Below are 20,073 nucleotides of genomic sequence, written 5' to 3'. Positions count from 1 at the left end.
TTTGAAAGCCCGTTAGGATTCAAGGGAAAAATGAGTCTTTTTTAATTGTCTTAAGTTTAATACCTAGATGATTAAAAATATTACATGGTAGTTTTTTTTTACATTCTGATGTGAGATTTACAAAGTGACAAAGAATTGAGTGATGTGTTTAATTCGACAACATAAATTTGACTTTCCTATAATTTGTATTTTCTGAAATATTAAAATTATTTTAATGCGACGAAAAACTAATTTTGTAATCTTATTATTATGACAACTAAAGTTTATCCTTAAAATTAATCGGTAATTCAAATACCATCCATTATCTTCATCGTCCTTCACGGACACAAAAGTTACCATGTGATTCTTTTCTTGTCTCTACTCATTTGAAGTGAGAAATCTACCAAAACAAAAAGGAAAGAAGAAAAAGAAAAAAGAAACAGAAAATACAATGAAATTCCTTTTATAACCCTTTTCCACTGCCTGCTACTGGTACATATTCAATACGTACGTACTGAAAGCAGAAAGCATTTTGACAGTACTGAGTTTTGACAATACTGAATCAATGGAGGAAATTGAGCAGGCCACAACAACTTCACTCCCATCGCTAAGGCTAAATTACGACGTGTTCTTGAGTTTCAGAGGCGAAGATACTCGCGAAAACATCACTAAAAACTTATACGATGCCTTATACTCAAAAGGCGTACGAGTTTTTCGTGACACAAACGGGTTAACTCAGGGCGACGAGATCGCTCCAGGTCTTATGGACGCAATCAACGATTCAGCTGCAGCTATTGCTATTATTTCACCCAATTATGCTTCGTCGAGATGGTGTCTCGAGGAATTAGCTACGATTTGTGAGTTGAGTAAACTCGTTCTGCCCGTTTTCTACCGGGTTGACCCGTCGGATGTGAGAAGGCAGAGAGGACCATTTCTACGTGATTTTGCGAGTTTAGAAGGAAGGTTTGGAGTGGAAAAGGTGGTGAGATGGAGAAACGCTATGGAAAGAGTTGGTGGAATCTCCGGCTGGGTTTATTATAATCGGTAATAATAATTTCTCTCTCTCTTTCTATCTTCTCTCTAACCAATTGGAATCTAAGTTACAAATTAAATATATATTACTTTACCCTAGACATGTGATTTGATACAAATTAAATAACTCGCCATGAATGTTGGCAACCCTAACGTCTGCATTTGGTGCAAGATCAACCCTCGACGGTTGCTCCAGGATAGACACTTGATAACATTAGCATCTTTGGTTGATTGCTTGATAAGGCCATTTTGATCAGAATTGTTCAAATAATAGTAATGTTTTCTTTTCGGCTTAAAATAATAACGTTGGTCACATTGTTTCTTCTCCTCATTGTTGGGAATAAACCCCTTACCAAAATAATATTCACGATAATAAAGCGGAATAATAATGTAGCACCGAGATACGGTAATTAACAAGAATAAAAGAGTAACAATGACACCAAAATTTCTTACGTGGAAAACCCTTCTGAATAAGGGAAAAAACCACGACCCCGAGAGGAGCAACTGATATCACTATAGTAAGGAATTTTACAACTTTGTAGGTCGGAGGTAAATACTCCAAAGACCACTACAACACTCAAAAGAAATAACCCTCTTTTGATATTCCCACCTCACTACAATATCGCTCTCTCTCTATTTTCCTCACAGACTATTTTCTTATACCTTGTCTGTGAAACCTTACTCTTTCTTTCTCTCTTTGTTGGTGTGTAGAAATGAGAGTTGAAGCTCTCCTTTTATAGCCAAAGCTTCACCCTCTAAAGCCTACAATATTTGACAATTTACACACACTTTTCACAATTCAACAAAGTTGGCTACCAAACCAAAGAAATTCAACAAGGTTGGCTACCAAACCAAACTAATTCAACAAGGTTGGCTACCAACCAAACCAAGTCAACAAGGTTGGCTACCAAACCAAAGAAAACTCTTATTAGGCACATGCCTAATACTTCTTCAATGAGATGGACATCATCAATCTCCCCCTCCAGTCTCATTCATCTAGAGGAGGTAGCACTGTCTTCTAGTTTGAGTGCATGCCGACAAGTTCTTTGCATAGCTCGAACTTGTTCCTTGGTACCACCTTGGTCAGCATATCTGCGGGATTCTCACTTGTAGAAATCTTCAAGACTTTTAGAGATTCATCATCTACCATTTCTCGAATCCAATGATATCTCACATCAATGTGTTTGGTCCTTGCATGGTACATAGAGTTCTTGCTAAGGTCTATTGCACTTTGACTGTCACAATAGACGACATACTCCTTCTGATGCAATCCAAGCTCTTGAAGGAATCGCTTGAGCCATATCATCTCCTTGCCAGTTTCTGTAGCGGCAATGTACTCTGCTTCAGTTGTTGAAAGTGCAACGCACTTCTGCAACTTAGACTGCCATGATATAGCTCCCCCTGAAAATGTAAATAAATATCCAGTAGTAGATTTTCTGTTGTCAATGTCACCTGCCATATCAGCATCTGTATAGCCCTTCAAGATTGGATCAGATCCTCCAAAGCACAAACAATCTCCCGTGGTACCTCTCAGGTACCTGAGTATCCACTTGACTGCTTCCCAATGTTCCTTTCCAGGATTTTCAAGAAACCTGCTGACAACACCAACTGCGTGAGCAATATCAGGTCTAGTACATACCATTGCATACATCAAGCTTCCGACTGCTGAAGCATAAGGAACTTTAGCCATGTTCCCTTTCTCCTCCACTGTTGTAGGACACATCTTCTTACTCAACTTTAGATGACCAGCAAGAGGTGTGCTGACTGGCTTAGCATTCTTCATGTTGAAGCGTTCTAGTACACGTTCAATGTACTTCTCCTGAGATAGCCACAACTTTCTACTTGTTCTCTCTCGAACTATCTTCATCCCTAGAATTTGTTGTGCTGGGCCCAAGTCCTTCATATCAAATGACTTGGACAGATCTCCTTTCAACTTTGCTATCAACCCCTTGTCTTTTCCTACAATTAACATGTCATCCACATACAACAACAATATAATAAAGTTATTCTCAGAAAATCTTTTGAAGTATACACATGGATCAGAATAGGTCTTTAGGTATGTTTGACTTTTCATGAATGAATCAAACTTCATGTACCACTGCCTTGGTGCCTGCTTCAATCCATAAAGACTCTTATTCAATTTGCACACCATGTGTTTCTTTCCAGCTACTTCAAATCCTTCTGGTTGCTCCATATAAATCTCCTCTTCCAAATCTCCATGAAGAAATGCAGTTTTCACATCCAACTGCTCCACTTCAAGATCTAGGCTAGCTGCTAAGCTCAAAATTGTTCGAATAGAAGTCATTTTAACAACGGGGGAGAAAATTTCGTCAAAATCAATACCTTTCTTCTGTTCGAAGCCTTTAACCACCAATCGAGCTTTGTATCTGACCAGCTTGCCATCTCCATCTTTCTTGAGTTTAAAGACCCATTTGCATTTGAGTGGTCTTTTACCCTTTGGAAGTTCAACCAGCTTGTATGTGCCATTTTTCTGGAGAGATTCCATCTCTTCTTGCATAGCTTTCATCCACTGGTTCTTTTCTGGATGGGACAACACCTCCTTAAGACTTTCTGGCTCCCCCTCATCACTGATGAGGACATACTCTGTGGAAGGGTACCTGCGTGACTCTACCCTTGGCCTCTCTGATCTCCTCAGAGGTTGAGGTTGTTCTTCTCCCTGAGTGGGGTGCTCCACTTCCTCGACACCTTCATCAAGTTGCTCCCCCTGCTCAATAACCTCACCAGGTTGCTCCCCCTGCTCGGCAACCTCGTCGGTCGTACTTTCTGCACTTGTGGGATTGTTAGAAGTAGAAGGAATAGTAACAAAGTTAGGAATTATACCATTCTTCGCCTTTTCTGACATATCAGCAGCAGTTCCAACTTCACTTTCTCGGAAGACTACATCTCTACTTCTGATGACCTTCTTCTTTACAGGATCCCACAGTCTGTACCCGAACTCTTCATCTCCATATCCGATAAATATGCAGGGAATAGATTTATCATCCAGCTTTGTTCTCTGCTCTTTTGGTACATGTGCAAAAGCTCTGCAACCGAACACCTTCAGATGCGAGTAGGACACCTCCTTGTTGGTCCAGACTCTCTCTGGGATTTCAAACGCCAACGGAACTGATGGACTCCTATTGATCAGGTAACAGGCTGTCTGAACTGCTTCACCCCAGAATGACTTAGGCAGTTTAGCCATTCTGAGCATGCTTCTCACCTTCTCCACAATGGTGCGGTTCATCCTCTCGGCTACGCCATTGTGCTGTGGGGTTCCAGGAACTGTCTTTTCATGTCTGATCCCATGACTTGAACAATACTCTTCAAATTCCCTTGAAGTGTACTCACCTCCATTGTCACTTCGGAGACGCTTTAGCTTTCGACCCGTCTCCCTTTCTACTAGAGCATGAAACTTCTGGAAAACTTGAAACACCTGATCTTTGGTTTTCAAAATATAAACCCATAATTTTCGTGAAGCATCATCAATAAAAGTAACAAAATATTTGTTACCGCCCATTGATTCAATTTCCATTGGGCCGCAAACATCAGAATATACTAAATCAAGTATATTCAATTTTCTTTCAGACGATGTCTGAAATGAGACTCTATGCTGCTTACCAAATAAACAGTAGTCACAAGGTTTTACCGTTGTACCTTTGGCATAAGAAATGAGTGATTTCTTGGCAAGAATCTGCAATCCCTTCTCGCTCATATGACCCATTCTTTTGTGCCACAAATCTACAGAAATCTCATCTTGTGCCGCGTTCAATTCACCTTGGCATATTTCTGCATTTGTCCTGTACAACGTGCCACGAGCAACTCCCTTTGCAATCACCAATGATCCCTTAGTGAGTCTCCACTTTTGATTTGCAAAATAGCTCTCGTATCCATCTCGGTCTAAAGCAATTCCCGAGATCAAGTTCATCCGTAAATCAGGTACATGCCGCACATCCTTTAGAACCAATGTGCATCCGACATTTGTCTTGATACAAATGTCACCAATCCCCGCAATCTTTGAGTAACTTGTGTTACCCATTTTCACTGTGCCGAAATCACCTGCTACATATCTGCAAAAAAGATCTCTTACCGGTGTGGCATGGTGAGATGCCGCTGTGTCAACCACCCATTCCGACTCTGAACCTGACAGGTGCATGCATTCCTCTTCCTCATTTATAAAGAGGACAACATTATCATTATTTTGCACCATGGCGGCTGTGTTGTCGTCATTCTTCTGGCCACTGGTTTCACCTTTGCCCTTCCTTGGATTTGGGCAATCTCTTTTGAAGTGACCTGGTTGATTACAGTTGTAGCAATTTCTGACTCTTGATTTGGATCGGTTCTTTGACTTCCCACGAGCTCCGGATCTACCATAGTTGTTCGAACTCCTTTGATAACTCCTGCCTCTACCTTCTGTGATGAGAGCCTGTCCTTGATTTTCAGGCTTCTTTCTCATCTTCTCATTGAGTAGAAGAGCCGATGTGACATCTTTCAACTCAATAGTAGTCTTACCGTGCAGGATGGTTGTTGCCAAGTTATCGTACGAAGATGGCAACGAGTTCAATAGCAAGATGGCTTTATCTTCTTCCTCGATTTTCACTCCGAGGTTGGCAAGCTGTGTGATTAGTCCGTTAAACACATTTAAATGTGACAAAAAATTCGTACCTTCACTCATGTGTAGGGCGTATAACTGCTTCTTCAGGTACAATTTATTTGTCAGCGTTTTGGACATGTATAGGCTTTCCAACCTTGTCCAAATTCCTCGTGCAGTGTCTTCATCAATGATGTTATTTACCACATCATCTGATAAGTGCAACCTAATTGCACTAGCAGCTCTTTCATCCAAGTCAGCCCAATCCTCAGCTTTCATGGTATCAGGCTTTTTGGAATCAACATCTAGAACCTTGTGTAATCCTTGTTGGATGAGCAGATCTCTCATCCTTCTTTGCCATGTTGAGAAACCGTTATCTCCGTTGAATTTTGCTACCTCGTACTTTACTCCGGACATTTTTATTTTTTCACCAAGTATAGTACTACCGACAGTGAATAGTATTTCAGTGAACGAGCAGAACCCGTGCTCTGATACCAGTTGTTGGGAATAAACCCCTTACCAAAATAATATTCACGGTAATAAAGCGGAATAATAATGTAGCACCGAGATACGGTAATTAACAAGAATAAAAGAGTAACAATGACACCAAAATTTTTACGTGGAAAACCCTTCTGAATAAGGGAAAAAACCACGACCCCGAGAGGAGCAACTGATATCACTATAGTAAGGAATTTTACAACTTTGTAGGTCGGAGGTAAATACTCCAAAGACCACTACAACACTCAAAAGAAATAACCCTCTTTTGATATTCCCACCTCACTACAATATCGCTCTCTCTCTATTTTCCTCACAGACTATTTTCTTATACCTTGTCTGTGAAACCTTACTCTTTCTTTCTCTCTTTGTTGGTGTGTAGAAATGAGAGTTGAAGCTCTCCTTTTATAGCCAAAGCTTCACCCTCTAAAGCCTACAATATTTGACAATTTACACACACTTTTCACAATTCAACAAAGTTGGCTACCAAACCAAAGAAATTCAACAAGGTTGGCTACCAAACCAAACTAATTCAACAAGGTTGGCTACCAACCAAACCAAGTCAACAAGGTTGGCTACCAAACCAAAGAAAACTCTTATTAGGCACATGCCTAATACTTCTTCAATGAGATGGACATCATCACTCATTAATAAAATTACATATTTATGCAAGTCATTTGGTTAACTCACACTAACAAAAATAATCACATTATAAATTTCCCAATAATTAATACTTTCTATGTCTCAATTTATCTGGCACATTTTCCTTTTCATTATGTACCAAAAAGAATGACATATTTTTATATTTAGAAGTATCTTAACTTTGACATTTTCATTTAACCCTTACAATAACAACAAATCCAGTGTAATCCTACAAGTGGGATCTGGAAGAGTATGTATACGCAACCTTAGCCTTACCTTGTAAAGTTAGAGAGACTATTTTCGATAGACGCTCGGCTCCAAAAAAATAAAATCACACCAATATCAAAAGGAAATACAATAATGGATAAACCACAAAAAGAAAACACAAAAAACGAAATAATGCCAACAAGAACAAGATAACAACAAAAGTAAAGCAATAAAACAACCTGTAGTTATACAAAACTATAAGAAAGTACGAGAGTAATATAGATACTAAGGAAGAAAAAGAATAACTCGCGACTACCTAAGAAATTATTTATAGTCACACATATACTTAAGGCTTGATTTAGATCATAAATTTCTAAATATTTTCGTTTTTAAACTTCATACCCAATCAAACAACACATAAATATGTAGGTAGCGAGGGAGTACAATATTTGTTTGGTTTTAATTTTAAAAAGATCAGCAGGTAATTTATCAATTAGCGTTTGGTTGGCCATACTCGGGGGAGATTCTAGGATATCAAGAAGATGTGTTGCACCATTACAATGAGGTGGATGTAAGATTTAAATTTTACGGGTTCAACTTTTAGATTCCTAGCATTGGACACATTGCACTTTAGATATTATAGGTTCAATTTTTTTTTGTTGTTGTTGAGAAATTATAGGTTCAAGGTATATACACACACACACAACAATAACAACAACAACAATTCAGTATAATTTCACAAGTAGGGTCTTGAGAGAGTAGTATGTACGCAGCTTTACCTCTACCTTGTGAAGGTAGAAAGGTTGTTACCGATATACCCCTGCTCAAGCAAAGCACAATCATAGCAGTTTCAAAAGGAATACCATAGTAAAAAAAATTATAAAAAAGAAGCAGTATCAATAGCAAGATAATAAGATAACAGAGGCAAAAAAAATAACATGTAATAATAGAAATCTAAATATAAGAAAATACAGGAATAATACTAATGCTGCTGATATATGGAAAGAAAAATAGCAATTTCAATGTGCCAGACTTGAGAATGTTGGAAGGATATTAAACCAAAACAAACAAAGAAAGAAAAAGAATTAAGAACTTAATTAAAATGCAAGAAGGAACATGGTCATTCTCCACGGGTGGACTCTATTCTCCTAGAAAAGAAAGTTTGAGAAATAAACTCAAAACCTCACCTATAAAAGTGCATTCAATAACTTTCGCACCATATGAATCTTTAAGCTTGCGTATGCACATATATATTTAAGTACTTTTAGAAAAATATAGAAAAAATGTATGAGTACCTCCTGACTTATAGTCAGATTTTTAATTACATACTTTATCTTTGCGGGAATACTATTATCCCCTTGAAATATTTTTAAATGGAATTAGTATCACCCTGAAATATCACTAATACATGTGAGTTTGGTGGTGAAATACACGCGTCTGATATATGTATTTCCCACTAAAATTATTTTTTTTCTTGTTATTTTCTCATCTACTTCCTTTCCCAACTCACTTTTTGTATTTTTTAAAATTCTTTTTTCCTTTTTACACAACCCACCTTTTCCCATCCCTCAATCCATAAGCGAAGTAGTGAAATTTTTTTGGTTGAAGAAGCAGATAGAAAAACGGTGAGCTCCTAGAAAACTTTCTAGCAATCAACAATCAACAACTAAATTCTTCTTGTTCTCTCTTTGGGAAAATGCATAAGTACTCCCCTTATTTATAGCCGAATTTTCAACTACACACTTTATCTTTGCGAGAATCCTATTATTCACCTAAACTTTTTTTAAATAGAATTAATATACCCTTAGTGCTGATGTGGCAGAAGAGAGTGTATGTTATTTTTAGGAGAGTAAGAAAGACAAAGTTGAAATTTTATTTTTATAACATTTTTATAAAATACTATTTTCCTATTCCTCTTGTTTATCTCCTCTTTTCCTTTTCTTTCATCCAGTTTCTTTACTTATAGACTTGGCCGAAAATTAGCTCCGGCATGCTCTATATTTTTCAGCGAGACAAACTTCAGATTTTACTCTTTAAGTTTTATTTGTTGAAGCAGAATTTTGAAGAGAATGAGGAAGAAGAATTTGGTTGTTGATTGTTGATTGTTGATTGCCAGAAAGTTTTCTAGGAGCTCACTATTTTTTGATCTGTCACCGACAAAAATGGAGTCTTTGAAATTCCGACCATCATTTTTCAGCTTATATTCATTTTTCTTTCTTTTGCTCTTCCTCCTACACATAAATTAAACTTTCAATAAAAAATTATATATATATATATATATATATATATATATATATATATATATAAAGCAAAACACACTCAGATTGAGATAAAATATAGCCGGAAAATTTTTTCGCGCCGAAAAAATGCAGTCCTTGAAATTCCGACGACTACCACTTTATGCCGTCGGTGACAAAAATAAAAAGAAAGAGAATGAAAAAAAAATGGAGAACAATAATAGAATAATAAGAAATTAGAAAAAAGATAAGAAAAAGAAGAAAGAATAAAAAAGTACTCAAAATATATGTGGCAGTGCGTGTAGTTCGCAATTTGTTAAGAGCTTAGTTGTCTACCTTTATGGTGGTATTTATTTCGTGTGAAAAGAGTTCGGGTCGGGGAGGGGGGGGGGGTTAATAGGACTCTCGCAAAGATAAGGTGTGTAGTTGGAAATCCGGCTATAGGTCAGGGGGTAGTTATGCATTTTTCGTTCTCTCTTTTATGTAAATTTGATTAATTAAAAAAATAGGACTCCCCTCACCCACGTCACTACCTAAAGTAGTGAAAGGCCGAAGGCCCCAATCGAGAAACGGCAAACATGGCGAGAATATTTTTTGCAAATAATAATCAAAACCCTTTTTCTTGTTCAGTCTTTTCTGAGCTTCTTTCGGGTTTAATCGAAAATTGATATTGGAACGAGATTTTTTCATTCCTTTCCATGAGAACAATTGCAATTGAAAGTTTAAAAGTGTTGAGTGAAGAGATTAGAAATAACAGTAATCCTCTATAAAATGTAGTGAAATATGAAGAGGAAAGAATAACATCTTCAACTCGATCTTGCCGAAAAATATGGAGAATGCCGGAGCTAATTGGCCAATTTATAAGTAACAAAACTGGAAGAAAGAAAAGGAAAATAAAAAGAAAAACCAGAGAAAAGAAAAAATAGAAAATAGTACTCCTATATTTTATAAAAATATTATAAAAACAAAATTTCAGCATTCTCTCTTTTTCTCCCTCTCCCAAGGAGAGTGTCATACACTCTCTTCTCTTCTGCCATATTAGCACAAAGGATATAGTAATTTCATTTAAAAATAATTTAGGGGGATAATAAGGTCCCCGATAAGATAAAATGTATAGTTAGAAATCCGGTTATAGGTCAGGGGGTACTTATACATTTTCCTAAAAATATAACATTTGATCTAGGAAAGGGAATATAGGTTCATGTGAATCCATGCACTCCATATAGATCCACCACTGACTTACTCGTAGAAGTTCTGTCGAAATATGTACTCTCTTCTTTCATGTTTACTTGTCCACTATTGATTTAACATACACATTAATAAATAATAAATAATATGATAATTTTACTATATTACCCCTATTTACTATATGTTGGAAAATAAATTGAAAATAAGTACTCCAGTACTTAATAAAAGAGGTAAAAAGGGGTATAATTATAGGGATGGCAATGGAGCGGTGCGGGGCGAGTGTGGGGCGGGTTTTACCTTAACCCACAAAATTTCAACCCGCCCCGCCCCACTAGCATTTTTACCCGCATCCACCCGCCCCACATCAATACCAGCGTCCACTCGCCCCGCCCAGCAAAAATTTTCCTTTATTATTTCTTTCAATTTGTCATATTTTAATCTTATTTTAAATTATATTCATATAGATATTGTCAATCTAAAGTTCTCATTGGAATCCAAGTCCAAACCAGGAAGTCCAATTTTGAATAGCCATAACTAGCAAATAACTACAAATCCTACCGAATGTTGTCAGTTAACTTTTAACGGTCTTCGGTTCTAATTTTTTTTTAATATACTTTTTTTTTATTTTACATGCATCAATATTGAAATTTAATTTGAAATATCGATATGTCATTTCTAATTATTCAGATATACAAAGAAATGAGATTAGATACATAAAAATGTGTCAACTAATTATCTACTTGACTCAAATTAAATAACTATATAGCTAAAATGGGACTTTAAAACACTAAAAAAGATATAATATAATATTTTCTTCCCAGAGATGCAAACAACCGAAACATATATATTTACATTCAACAAAATAAATGTTCATTATGAAATGTATTCCTCGTAAAAACCAAATTAGATTGAGACTAAAATAATCAATGCATAGGAGAAAGGAATAGCAAGTTCAAAACGGAAAAAGTAAATATTTCTCGTTCTAATAATATTAGTGAAAGTTGAAATGTTATAATTTTGCAAAAAGTTAAAACCCGCACCCGCACAAAATTTTATAAAACTCAATTTGACCCGTCCCGCCCCGCCCCGCACCCACATATGTCTAAACCCGCACCGTCTCGCGTATGCTAAAATCCGCCCCGCCCCGCACTCGTACCGCCCCATTGCCATCCCTAGATATCAAATGATAAATTATCCATTAATTCTCCAAACTGAACAAGTAAAAGTAGACATCTATTCTAGTATTATATATAGTAAAAAAGTAAACTTGGACGGAGGAAATATTAGTAATACATATAAGAGTAACAAATGACAAAATAATTCTTAAAGTAAATAATCCCTACATCACAATCTCTAACAGTATCTGTATAACTAACTCGTAAATTCGACTATAGATCCGACTGACTTGGAGGTTGGAACTGCAGTGTCCCATGCACGCAACAATATTTAACTTGGCCTACTTTACAAATATTATATTGTGTAACCAGAATATTAACTCAATAAAATACGTTTGCTTAATTTGAAATTTGTTGTGGTCCCAGATGGGTTTGATTATTTAATTTTTATATAAACAGGCGCAGTTGCCTGTATATATTAGAGCTTATCAGTTATAACCTTCAATTGCTTACTTTTGCTTTTAATTGGTATTTTTATTAGTATTTATTTTTAATCAAATAAGGTGGTTAATTCAACTTCATTATTCAGTAGTGTTGACTTTATTAACAGTCCTTATGGTCCAAGGATACCGTTGTATGACCATGCCAAAGAAAATCAAGACTACATCAACAATATGGAAGAATTACCTACTATAGAAGAAATAATTGCCTTTTCTTTTGTTCATGCGTACAAAAAGCCAACAGCCTAATCGTGATGATTCTGAATTTCAAATTTCTTTCTAATAATTATAAAGGTGTTCTTTTAATTAACTGCTCACTATCATTTACCTTAAACAGTAATTACGTACCATAAAGCAAAAGATTAAATAATTGAAATATAAATAATAATATGAGGAAGAACTTCACAAGTCTCACTTGAAGCTAATTTGGGTAATGAGGTTCAAATTCCAGCGGAGCCAAAAACATTAGGTGATTTCTTTACATGTGTTTAGACCGTAGTGGACAGAGTTATCTGGTAGCCGTTGCTGTTGGAAAGTGGCAGGTATCACGTGGAATTAGTCGAGGTGCGCACAAGCTGGCCAGTACACTACAAATATAAAAAAATTTGGGAAATGATTAGGGTTGAGCCATACACCCATACACACACATATCTTGTAAATATTTGTTGAAAACTTGAAATCATCCTTTTTTTTTGGTTAATGAGATTCTCTTAAGAAAGTAAAAGATTATACCTGGGAAAAAGAAAAAAGAACAACTATCTGAACTATATTCACATTACCCGTATCATCTTCGTTTACTTCTTAATTATCTTTTATAAGGTTTTAGGAAAGAATTTAAGTACAAGAATTCTTACACAATTAGTGTATTTAATCTTTCATAGCAAGAAACCTTCGTTATTTTCCAGGTTATCATTTATGAATCACAATATAACAACAATAAAATACCCAGTGTAATAAGTAGGAACTAGAGAGGGAGGAACTAGAGAGGGTAGTGTGTACGCACACCTTACCCCTACCTTATGTGATGTAGAGAAGCTTTTTCCGATTACGGCTTAAAAAGAAAAAAGAAAATCAAGTTTGAGAAAAAAAAGTAGTGAAGAGGCCATGTTGGAAATATTGGAGAAAAGAAACAGTAACGACAACAAAATAATAAGCAGATACAAATGAAACAACAGGTAATATGAATTGGATAATACGAGAATAATACTAATAGTACTGAAGGAGGAACATATAAGGTGCTCCAAACTGTCACCACGACTCTCCCACAGGAAAGTGAGACATCTCTCTTCGACTAAGTAATAACCTTCTACCCTAATCCTCGACCTCCATAGCCTAATCCCAATAATACATGTTTTTTAGTGATCAAATTGTATGAAAGTTCTCGGTGTATAGAAGTTAAACTCATAAAAGTTTAGTAGGAAAAGTAAGACCTTCCAAATTAACAATACTGATGTTTGCTTGCAATCTGCAGTGAAGAGTCACAGTTGATACAGAATTTGGTGAAAAGAGTTTTACAAGAATTGAGCAATTCCCCAATATTTGTAGCTCCATTTGTTGTTGGAATTGACTACCGCCTGGAAGAACTCATAAGACAGTTAGATGTGAAGCACAATGGTGTCAAGATTATTGGGTTGCATGGAATCGGAGGGGTTGGTAAAACAACTCTTTCTAAGGCTGTTTATAATAAACTTGCTTCTCATTTCACACACAGGACTTTTATCTTGAATGTTAAGGAAATAGCTGCTCAACAAGGCATTGTGTCCCTTCAGAAGAAAATAATACAAGGTCTTTTCCCGAGCAAGGTCTTCTCCTTCTCCCCCAGTAATGCACATGAAGGAAGAGTAAAATTCGGACGATTTCTTCAAGAAAAGCGCGTCCTGCTTGTCTTAGATGATGTAGATTATGTAAATGATGATGTTAACATACTGAAGGCACTAATTGGAGGGAAAAACTGGTTCTTTGAAGGGAGCAGGGTTGTTATTAGTACTAGAAACAGAGGAATTTTGCTAAATGACATCGTTAACGAGACAATTGAGGTGAGAGAATTGGGTGATACTGACTCACTAAAACTACTCAGTTATCATGCATTTAGAAGACATGAGCCATTTCCAGCTTTTGTGAATATTTCCAAGCAAATTGTCTCAATTACTGGAGGGCTACCGTTGGCTCTTGAAGTTTTTGGGTCTTTCTTGTTTGATAAAAGAAGCGAGGAGGAATGGATAGATGCTCTAGAAAAGCTAAAACAAATTCGCTCACCGCGTCTTCAGGACATCTTGAAAATAAGTTATGATGGTCTTGATGACGAAGAGAAGTGTATATTCCTGGATGTTGCATGTTTATTTCTTGATCAATTAGAAAAGAAAGCTGAAGATATAATTGATGTGATGAAAGGATGTGGTTTCAGAGCCAGGGTTGCATTTGACACTTTAACTGCTAGATCATTGATTAAGGTAATTGATGGTGGGGATTTGTGGATGCATGACCAGATAAGAGATATGGGAAGACAAATTGTTATACAACAAGGCATTTCAGATCCCGGAAATCGCAGCAGACTTTGGGATGTTGCTGATGTTTTGAGTGTGTTACAAGGAAGGAAGGTATGTCTTCTTTACGATTTAACTTATACGTGAAAACGTTCTTTTATATTATCAGTACATTTTGCATGTTGTAAGAGGTAACCTGCATTGTTTTTCACATTACTAATCCAACTCTTTACGAACAGGTAGTTATAGTTACTTTAGGTGACCGATAGTGTAACGAAGTTAAATGGTTTTATTTAATAGTATACTAGATTTAGCGTATACTATATACGCTAAATCTAGTGGGTTGCTCTAGTGGAAAGCACCCTCCACTTCCAACCAAGAGGTTGTGAGTTCGAGTCACCCCAAGAGCAAGGTGGAGAGTTTTTGGAGGGAGGGATGCCGAGGGTCTTTCGGAAACAACCTCTCTACCCCATGGTAGGGGTAAGATCTGCATCCCTAGGGTAGGTTGTTTTTGTATACTAGATTTAGCATCCTGTCTACTTCTAGACCATGGTCTCATAACTTGTAGCGGATTTTGGAGGTAAGAGATTAGTAAAGAAGAACCTTCAGCTATTTCAAGTTGTAAGACAAATCACTAGCTTAAAATGAGAAAATCTGTAAATCAGGATTAAAAGCATTTAATTTGCACTCCCAGCACTAATGTTAAGTCTTAAACACTTGCAGGCATCTTTTTTTTTTTGGTTTTCTTTCTTAATACACAACAAAGACTCCCAGCTTTTTTCTTGTGTTTTTGTTTTCTGCTAAACTTACATTTTATACTAAACAAAAATAATTTGTCATGAAAACAACAGGGGACACAGAACATCCAAGGGATCATCCTGGATCTGTATCAGAATTCATCATCAAAGATTAAAAGCGCAAAAGCAATTACTAGAGAGCATTTTCAACAAGTTCCCACTTTTACTTCTGCATTAGCTTACATTAAAGAGTTGTGCAAAGAACAATTTCAAAATGATGCAAAAGAAACTAATGAGTTGGTATTGAACAGTGAAGTATTTGATCCAATAGTTAATCTGCGACTACTCCAATTCGATAATGTGAAACTAGAGGGAAATTTGGGGAAGTTACCTTCTTCACTAAAATGGCTCCACTGGAAAAGATGCACTCTTTCAAGTTTTTATTCTAATGATTATCCAAGTGAACTTACCATACTTGATCTCTCAGAGAGCCAAATAGAGAGGGTTGGAAGCCGGGAATGGACGTGGAATTGCAAAAAGGTATGCGTTATGTGTCATGCTGATGAAATACTGTTTGTATTTTTCAACTATTAAGCTTTTATATATTTTATATTATATAATAAATTAATGTCAGGTACTTGCTTATGGAGGGTGATACTCCGGAAACAAAGAAGCTAAAATATCTCTTGTCATCTATGATCATTTATTATTATCAGAAACTAAGCAGCATTGTATATTACAGAGCTCCTAAAGTGAATGCATAACTATAAAACTTTAGTTATATACAATTTGATTTCCTTGAATTGCATCCTGTAGTTGATGAAAGTCCTGATATGCTCTCATTTTTTAAATCTCAAATATAGATTCTTTAGGCATGTTTTTTCTAAAATTTGCAGGTGGCGAACAAGTTGATAGTTATGAATCTCTCTGATTGTCATAAAATAACAGTTATTCCTGATTTATCCACGCATAAAGCATTGGAGAAGTTGATAGCTGAGCGTTGCAGTGCATTGCAAAGGATTCACAGAACAATTGGGAATCTGAATACATTACGTCATTTAAATCTAAGAGATTGCCGCAACCTTGTTGAATTTCCAGGTGAGGTCTCCGGGCTGAAGAATCTTGAAAAGCTGATACTCTCGGGTTGCTCGAGATTGAAACAGCTACCTGAAGATATAGGTAAGATGAAGTCTTTACAAGAACTTCTATTAGATGGAACTGCTATTGAGAAGTTGCCTGAAAGTATCTTCCGCTTAACAAAACTTGAGAAGTTAAGCTTAATCCAGTGCCACTCATTGAAACAACTTCCCCGGTTCATAGGAAAGCTAAGTGCTTTGAAGGAACTCTCTCTTAATGGTTCTGCTGTGGAAGAAATACCTGATTCTATTGAACATTTGCAGAACCTTCATACATTAAACTTAATTAGGTGTGAGTCACTTTCTGCTATTCCCAGTTGTGTTGGCAACCTCAAATCTTTAGTAAATCTCTGGCTTTATGGCAGTGCAATAAAAATGATGCCAGAATCTATTGGGTCTCTGTATTATCTTAGGTCCTTATCGCTCGGAAATAGTCAGCATTTGAATGCATTGCCTGTTTCAATTAAAGGATTGTCTTCTTTGGTTGAGCTTCAAATAGAAAAGGTTCCAATTATTAGTCTTCCAGATCATGTTTTTGGTGGACTTAAATCACTGAAGAATCTTGAGATAAGGAACTGTGAGCGCCTTGGCTCGCTTCCCCACTCCATTGGAGAATTGTTAGCTCTTAGAACAATGACTCTTACCAGAAATGATGCTATTAAGGAGCTGCCAGAATCAGTTGGGAATTTGCAGAATCTTGTCATACTGAGATTGACCAGATGTAAGCGACTTTGCAAATTGCCAGCTTCAATTGGGAAACTAAAGAACTTAGTACACCTGCTAATGGAGGAGACTTCAGTAACAAAATTACCTGAAACATTCGGGATGCTATCGAGCTTAATGATTCTGAAGATGGGAAAGAAGCCTTTCTGCCAGGTACCTAGCTAGGTGAATACATAGTTATATTAAATCATGGATATATGTATTTGTGTATGGAAACTATGAAAACTAGTATAAATGTTATATTTTGAACCCATATTTTCAAAGAACCTTGAACTCATAAAGATTAAACTTTGGATCTGCCTTTGCAGGTATCACAAAGTACTGAAACCACAAAACCAGCTACCTACACAGAAAGGGAAACAGCACCTGTTGTGCTTCCTTCGTATTTCTCAGAGCTATCCATGTTACAAGAACTTGATGCCCGTGCATGGAGAATAGTTGGGAAAATACCGGATGATTTTGAGAAACTATCATCTTTGGAGATCATCAATCTTGGTTTCAATGATTTTTCCCATCTCCCGTCTAGTCTGAAAGGACTACCTTTCTTGAAAGAGCTCCTTATTCCCCACTGCAAACAGTTGAAAGCTATTCCTCCTCTTCCCTCAAGTTTGCTCAAGATAAATGCTGCAAACTGTGGAGCCCTAGAGAGTATGTACGATATCTCAAGATTAGAGTTCTTGCGCGAGCTAAACCTTGCAAATTGCATGAGTTTGGTAGACATCCAAGGTATCGAATGCTTGAAATCCTTAAGAATGCTACATATGGCTGGTTGCAATGTCTCCTGTGCCTCTATTGTTAGAAGCAAACTTGATAAGGTACTGTTTTCTCCTATTTAACTGTGTGTGGTATGACGGAAGTTATTTTCTACCAAAAATATTTCCCGTGGAAAAATGTTTCCTGGTGTTTGGTTGGTAACTGGAGAGTGTGTATATATATATATATATATCAAAGATTGATAATAGTATTTGCAAATTGTACAGTATTTTGATGAAATTCTTGAGTATTAAAGATTGATAATAATGTGTAAGTGTAGGTTAAAGCAGTGATATGAAGTTAAGAGTTATGATAATTGAGAAGGAAAGTTACTTCCATCCAAATGTAACAGAAGTTATTGTTTCTCTTTTGGTAGAATTTTTTTCCCATGAATATCTTCTTTCGGAAATAAAACACCAAATAAATAACTTACTTTCAGAAAAAAAAATTCTCCCCAAAAAAATAAAAATCTGTCATAATGAAAATAGACCCGTGTGGTCCGGTCCTTCCCTGGACAATAGACCCGTGTGGTCCGGCCCTTGCAGAAATGCAGGGTAAGACTGCGTGCAATAGACCCATGTGGTCCTGCCCTTCCCCCAACCCCGCGCATAGCGGGAGCTTAGTGCACCGGGCTGCCCTTGTACCGAACACACTCTTTGTTTCATTCAATTTCTTGCCAAAACAGTACTTACCTGTTAGGCTAATGAAAAGCTTTTCACTGTCAGGTTGCTGTGAAAAACTTGTATAATTTTAGCATTCCAGGCAGTGAAATCCCAAGTTGGTTAACTCCAAGCGAGGTGCATTTCTCAAGGCACAGAAACAATGAAATTAAAGCAGTGGTTATTGCCATAGTTGTGTCAGTGAACTGTGCTAAACTAGATGATTTAAGGGATGAATTGCCTGTAATAGCTAACATCCATGCAAAAATCGTTAGAGCAAATCGAGCAGTATATACTACTGGTATGTACTTGGTAGGAGTCCCAACTACGCCCGAGGATCAAGTTTACTTGTGCAGGTATCGAGATTATCATCCATTAGTATCTATACTCGAGGATGGTGATATAATACAGGTGGGATTGGGCAACTTTCCCATTACAGGGATTGAACTAAAGAAGTGTGGAATACATTTAGTTTACGAAAGTGATGATGATTATGAAGGTAATGAAGAATCATTGGATGAAAGCCAACAATCTGTATCAGAAAGATTAACAAGGTTTATTGGAGCTTCTAATAGAGAGAGCAATGTCTTCAGCTCGAACTCAGCTCAAGAAGATGGAGAAGAGGAAAGAAGGCATAACTGTTTTAGTTTCGTTAAGGAGATTTTCCGTGCTTTAAAGTACCTTCTCTTTAGGCGATTTGCATCCTTCCTTCTAGCATGAAGACTTTGTTTTATCAAGCGTTGCTTCTCCCAAACTGCAGAAAGCTCAAGTTTCTCCCTCTATTTCCCTCGAGTTTGGAATGGTTAAAGCAAACTGCTCCGCGCAGGGGCGACGAATTTTGTGGCCTAAAGCCAAATTTTATAAGGGGCCTTAATTTTTAAAATTTCATTATTATTATTTATTTGAAGTCTTTTTTTTTATAGCTTTTCTTAAATACAAAGTTGTTAATAATTTTCTTATAATCAATAACTCCTAATAAGTATTTTTCAATTGACAATATAGCTAATCCATTTAACCTTTCTTGTGACATTGTTGATCTTAGGTAAGATTTTATCAATTTTAATTTTGAAAACTTCTTTCCGCTGAAGCAACGGTAACATGAGTTATAAACATTATTCCATAAGTAATTTAGGCATTTGGAAAAGAATTAAATCTTTTTATTTTGCTAAGTGTATCAATTAAACTGCTATCTTCTAATTGTACTATTTTCCTTAATACTTTTATCAGAAAATAAATCTAAAACATTAAATACGAATTGATTATTATGCTTTAAGAAACATTCAAGATTAAGGCAATATTTTTTTAAATTTTCAACATCTAGTGATCTTAGTTTTTACCACCAAATAGAAAACCAAAGATATTTTCATATGTTGTGAATTGTTCAAATCTATTTTAAAGTGAAAAAATAGCCTTGTCTATTATGTATAAAAATAATCAACTTTAACGTACTTTTTCAAAGATTTTGAGATTTCATTATCAACATTCGCATCAAATTGTTACTTCCTATATATCACACGTTTCTTACGAAATTCGGATTCGATATTCATTTCAAGTGCAATTTCCTTAGTAGAAATCATAGCAGTTGCAAAATCCTTCTTA

General features: G+C 36.3%; 1 protein-coding gene across 1 annotated transcript; it reads left to right on the top strand.

Moving 5' to 3' along the window:
• The first annotated feature begins 514 nt into the window (after positions 1-514).
• LOC104210625 (disease resistance protein RPV1-like) lies at positions 515-19,464 on the top strand. Its single transcript, XM_009759575.2, has 6 exons — positions 515-1,023; positions 13,455-14,580; positions 15,318-15,743; positions 16,100-17,215; positions 17,371-17,877; positions 18,541-19,464. Exons 1-6 carry the CDS (start codon positions 545-547, stop codon positions 19,192-19,194), a joined length of 4,308 nt encoding a protein of 1,435 aa, XP_009757877.1. The 5' UTR covers positions 515-544; the 3' UTR covers positions 19,195-19,464.
• Positions 19,465-20,073: the final 609 nt, after the last annotated feature.

The sequence above is a fragment of the Nicotiana sylvestris genome, chromosome 10 (assembly GCF_000393655.2).
Source record: "Nicotiana sylvestris chromosome 10, ASM39365v2, whole genome shotgun sequence".
In the NCBI taxonomy this organism is placed as follows: domain Eukaryota; kingdom Viridiplantae; phylum Streptophyta; class Magnoliopsida; order Solanales; family Solanaceae; genus Nicotiana; species Nicotiana sylvestris.
This window is presented reverse-complemented; position numbering and strand designations above follow the sequence as displayed.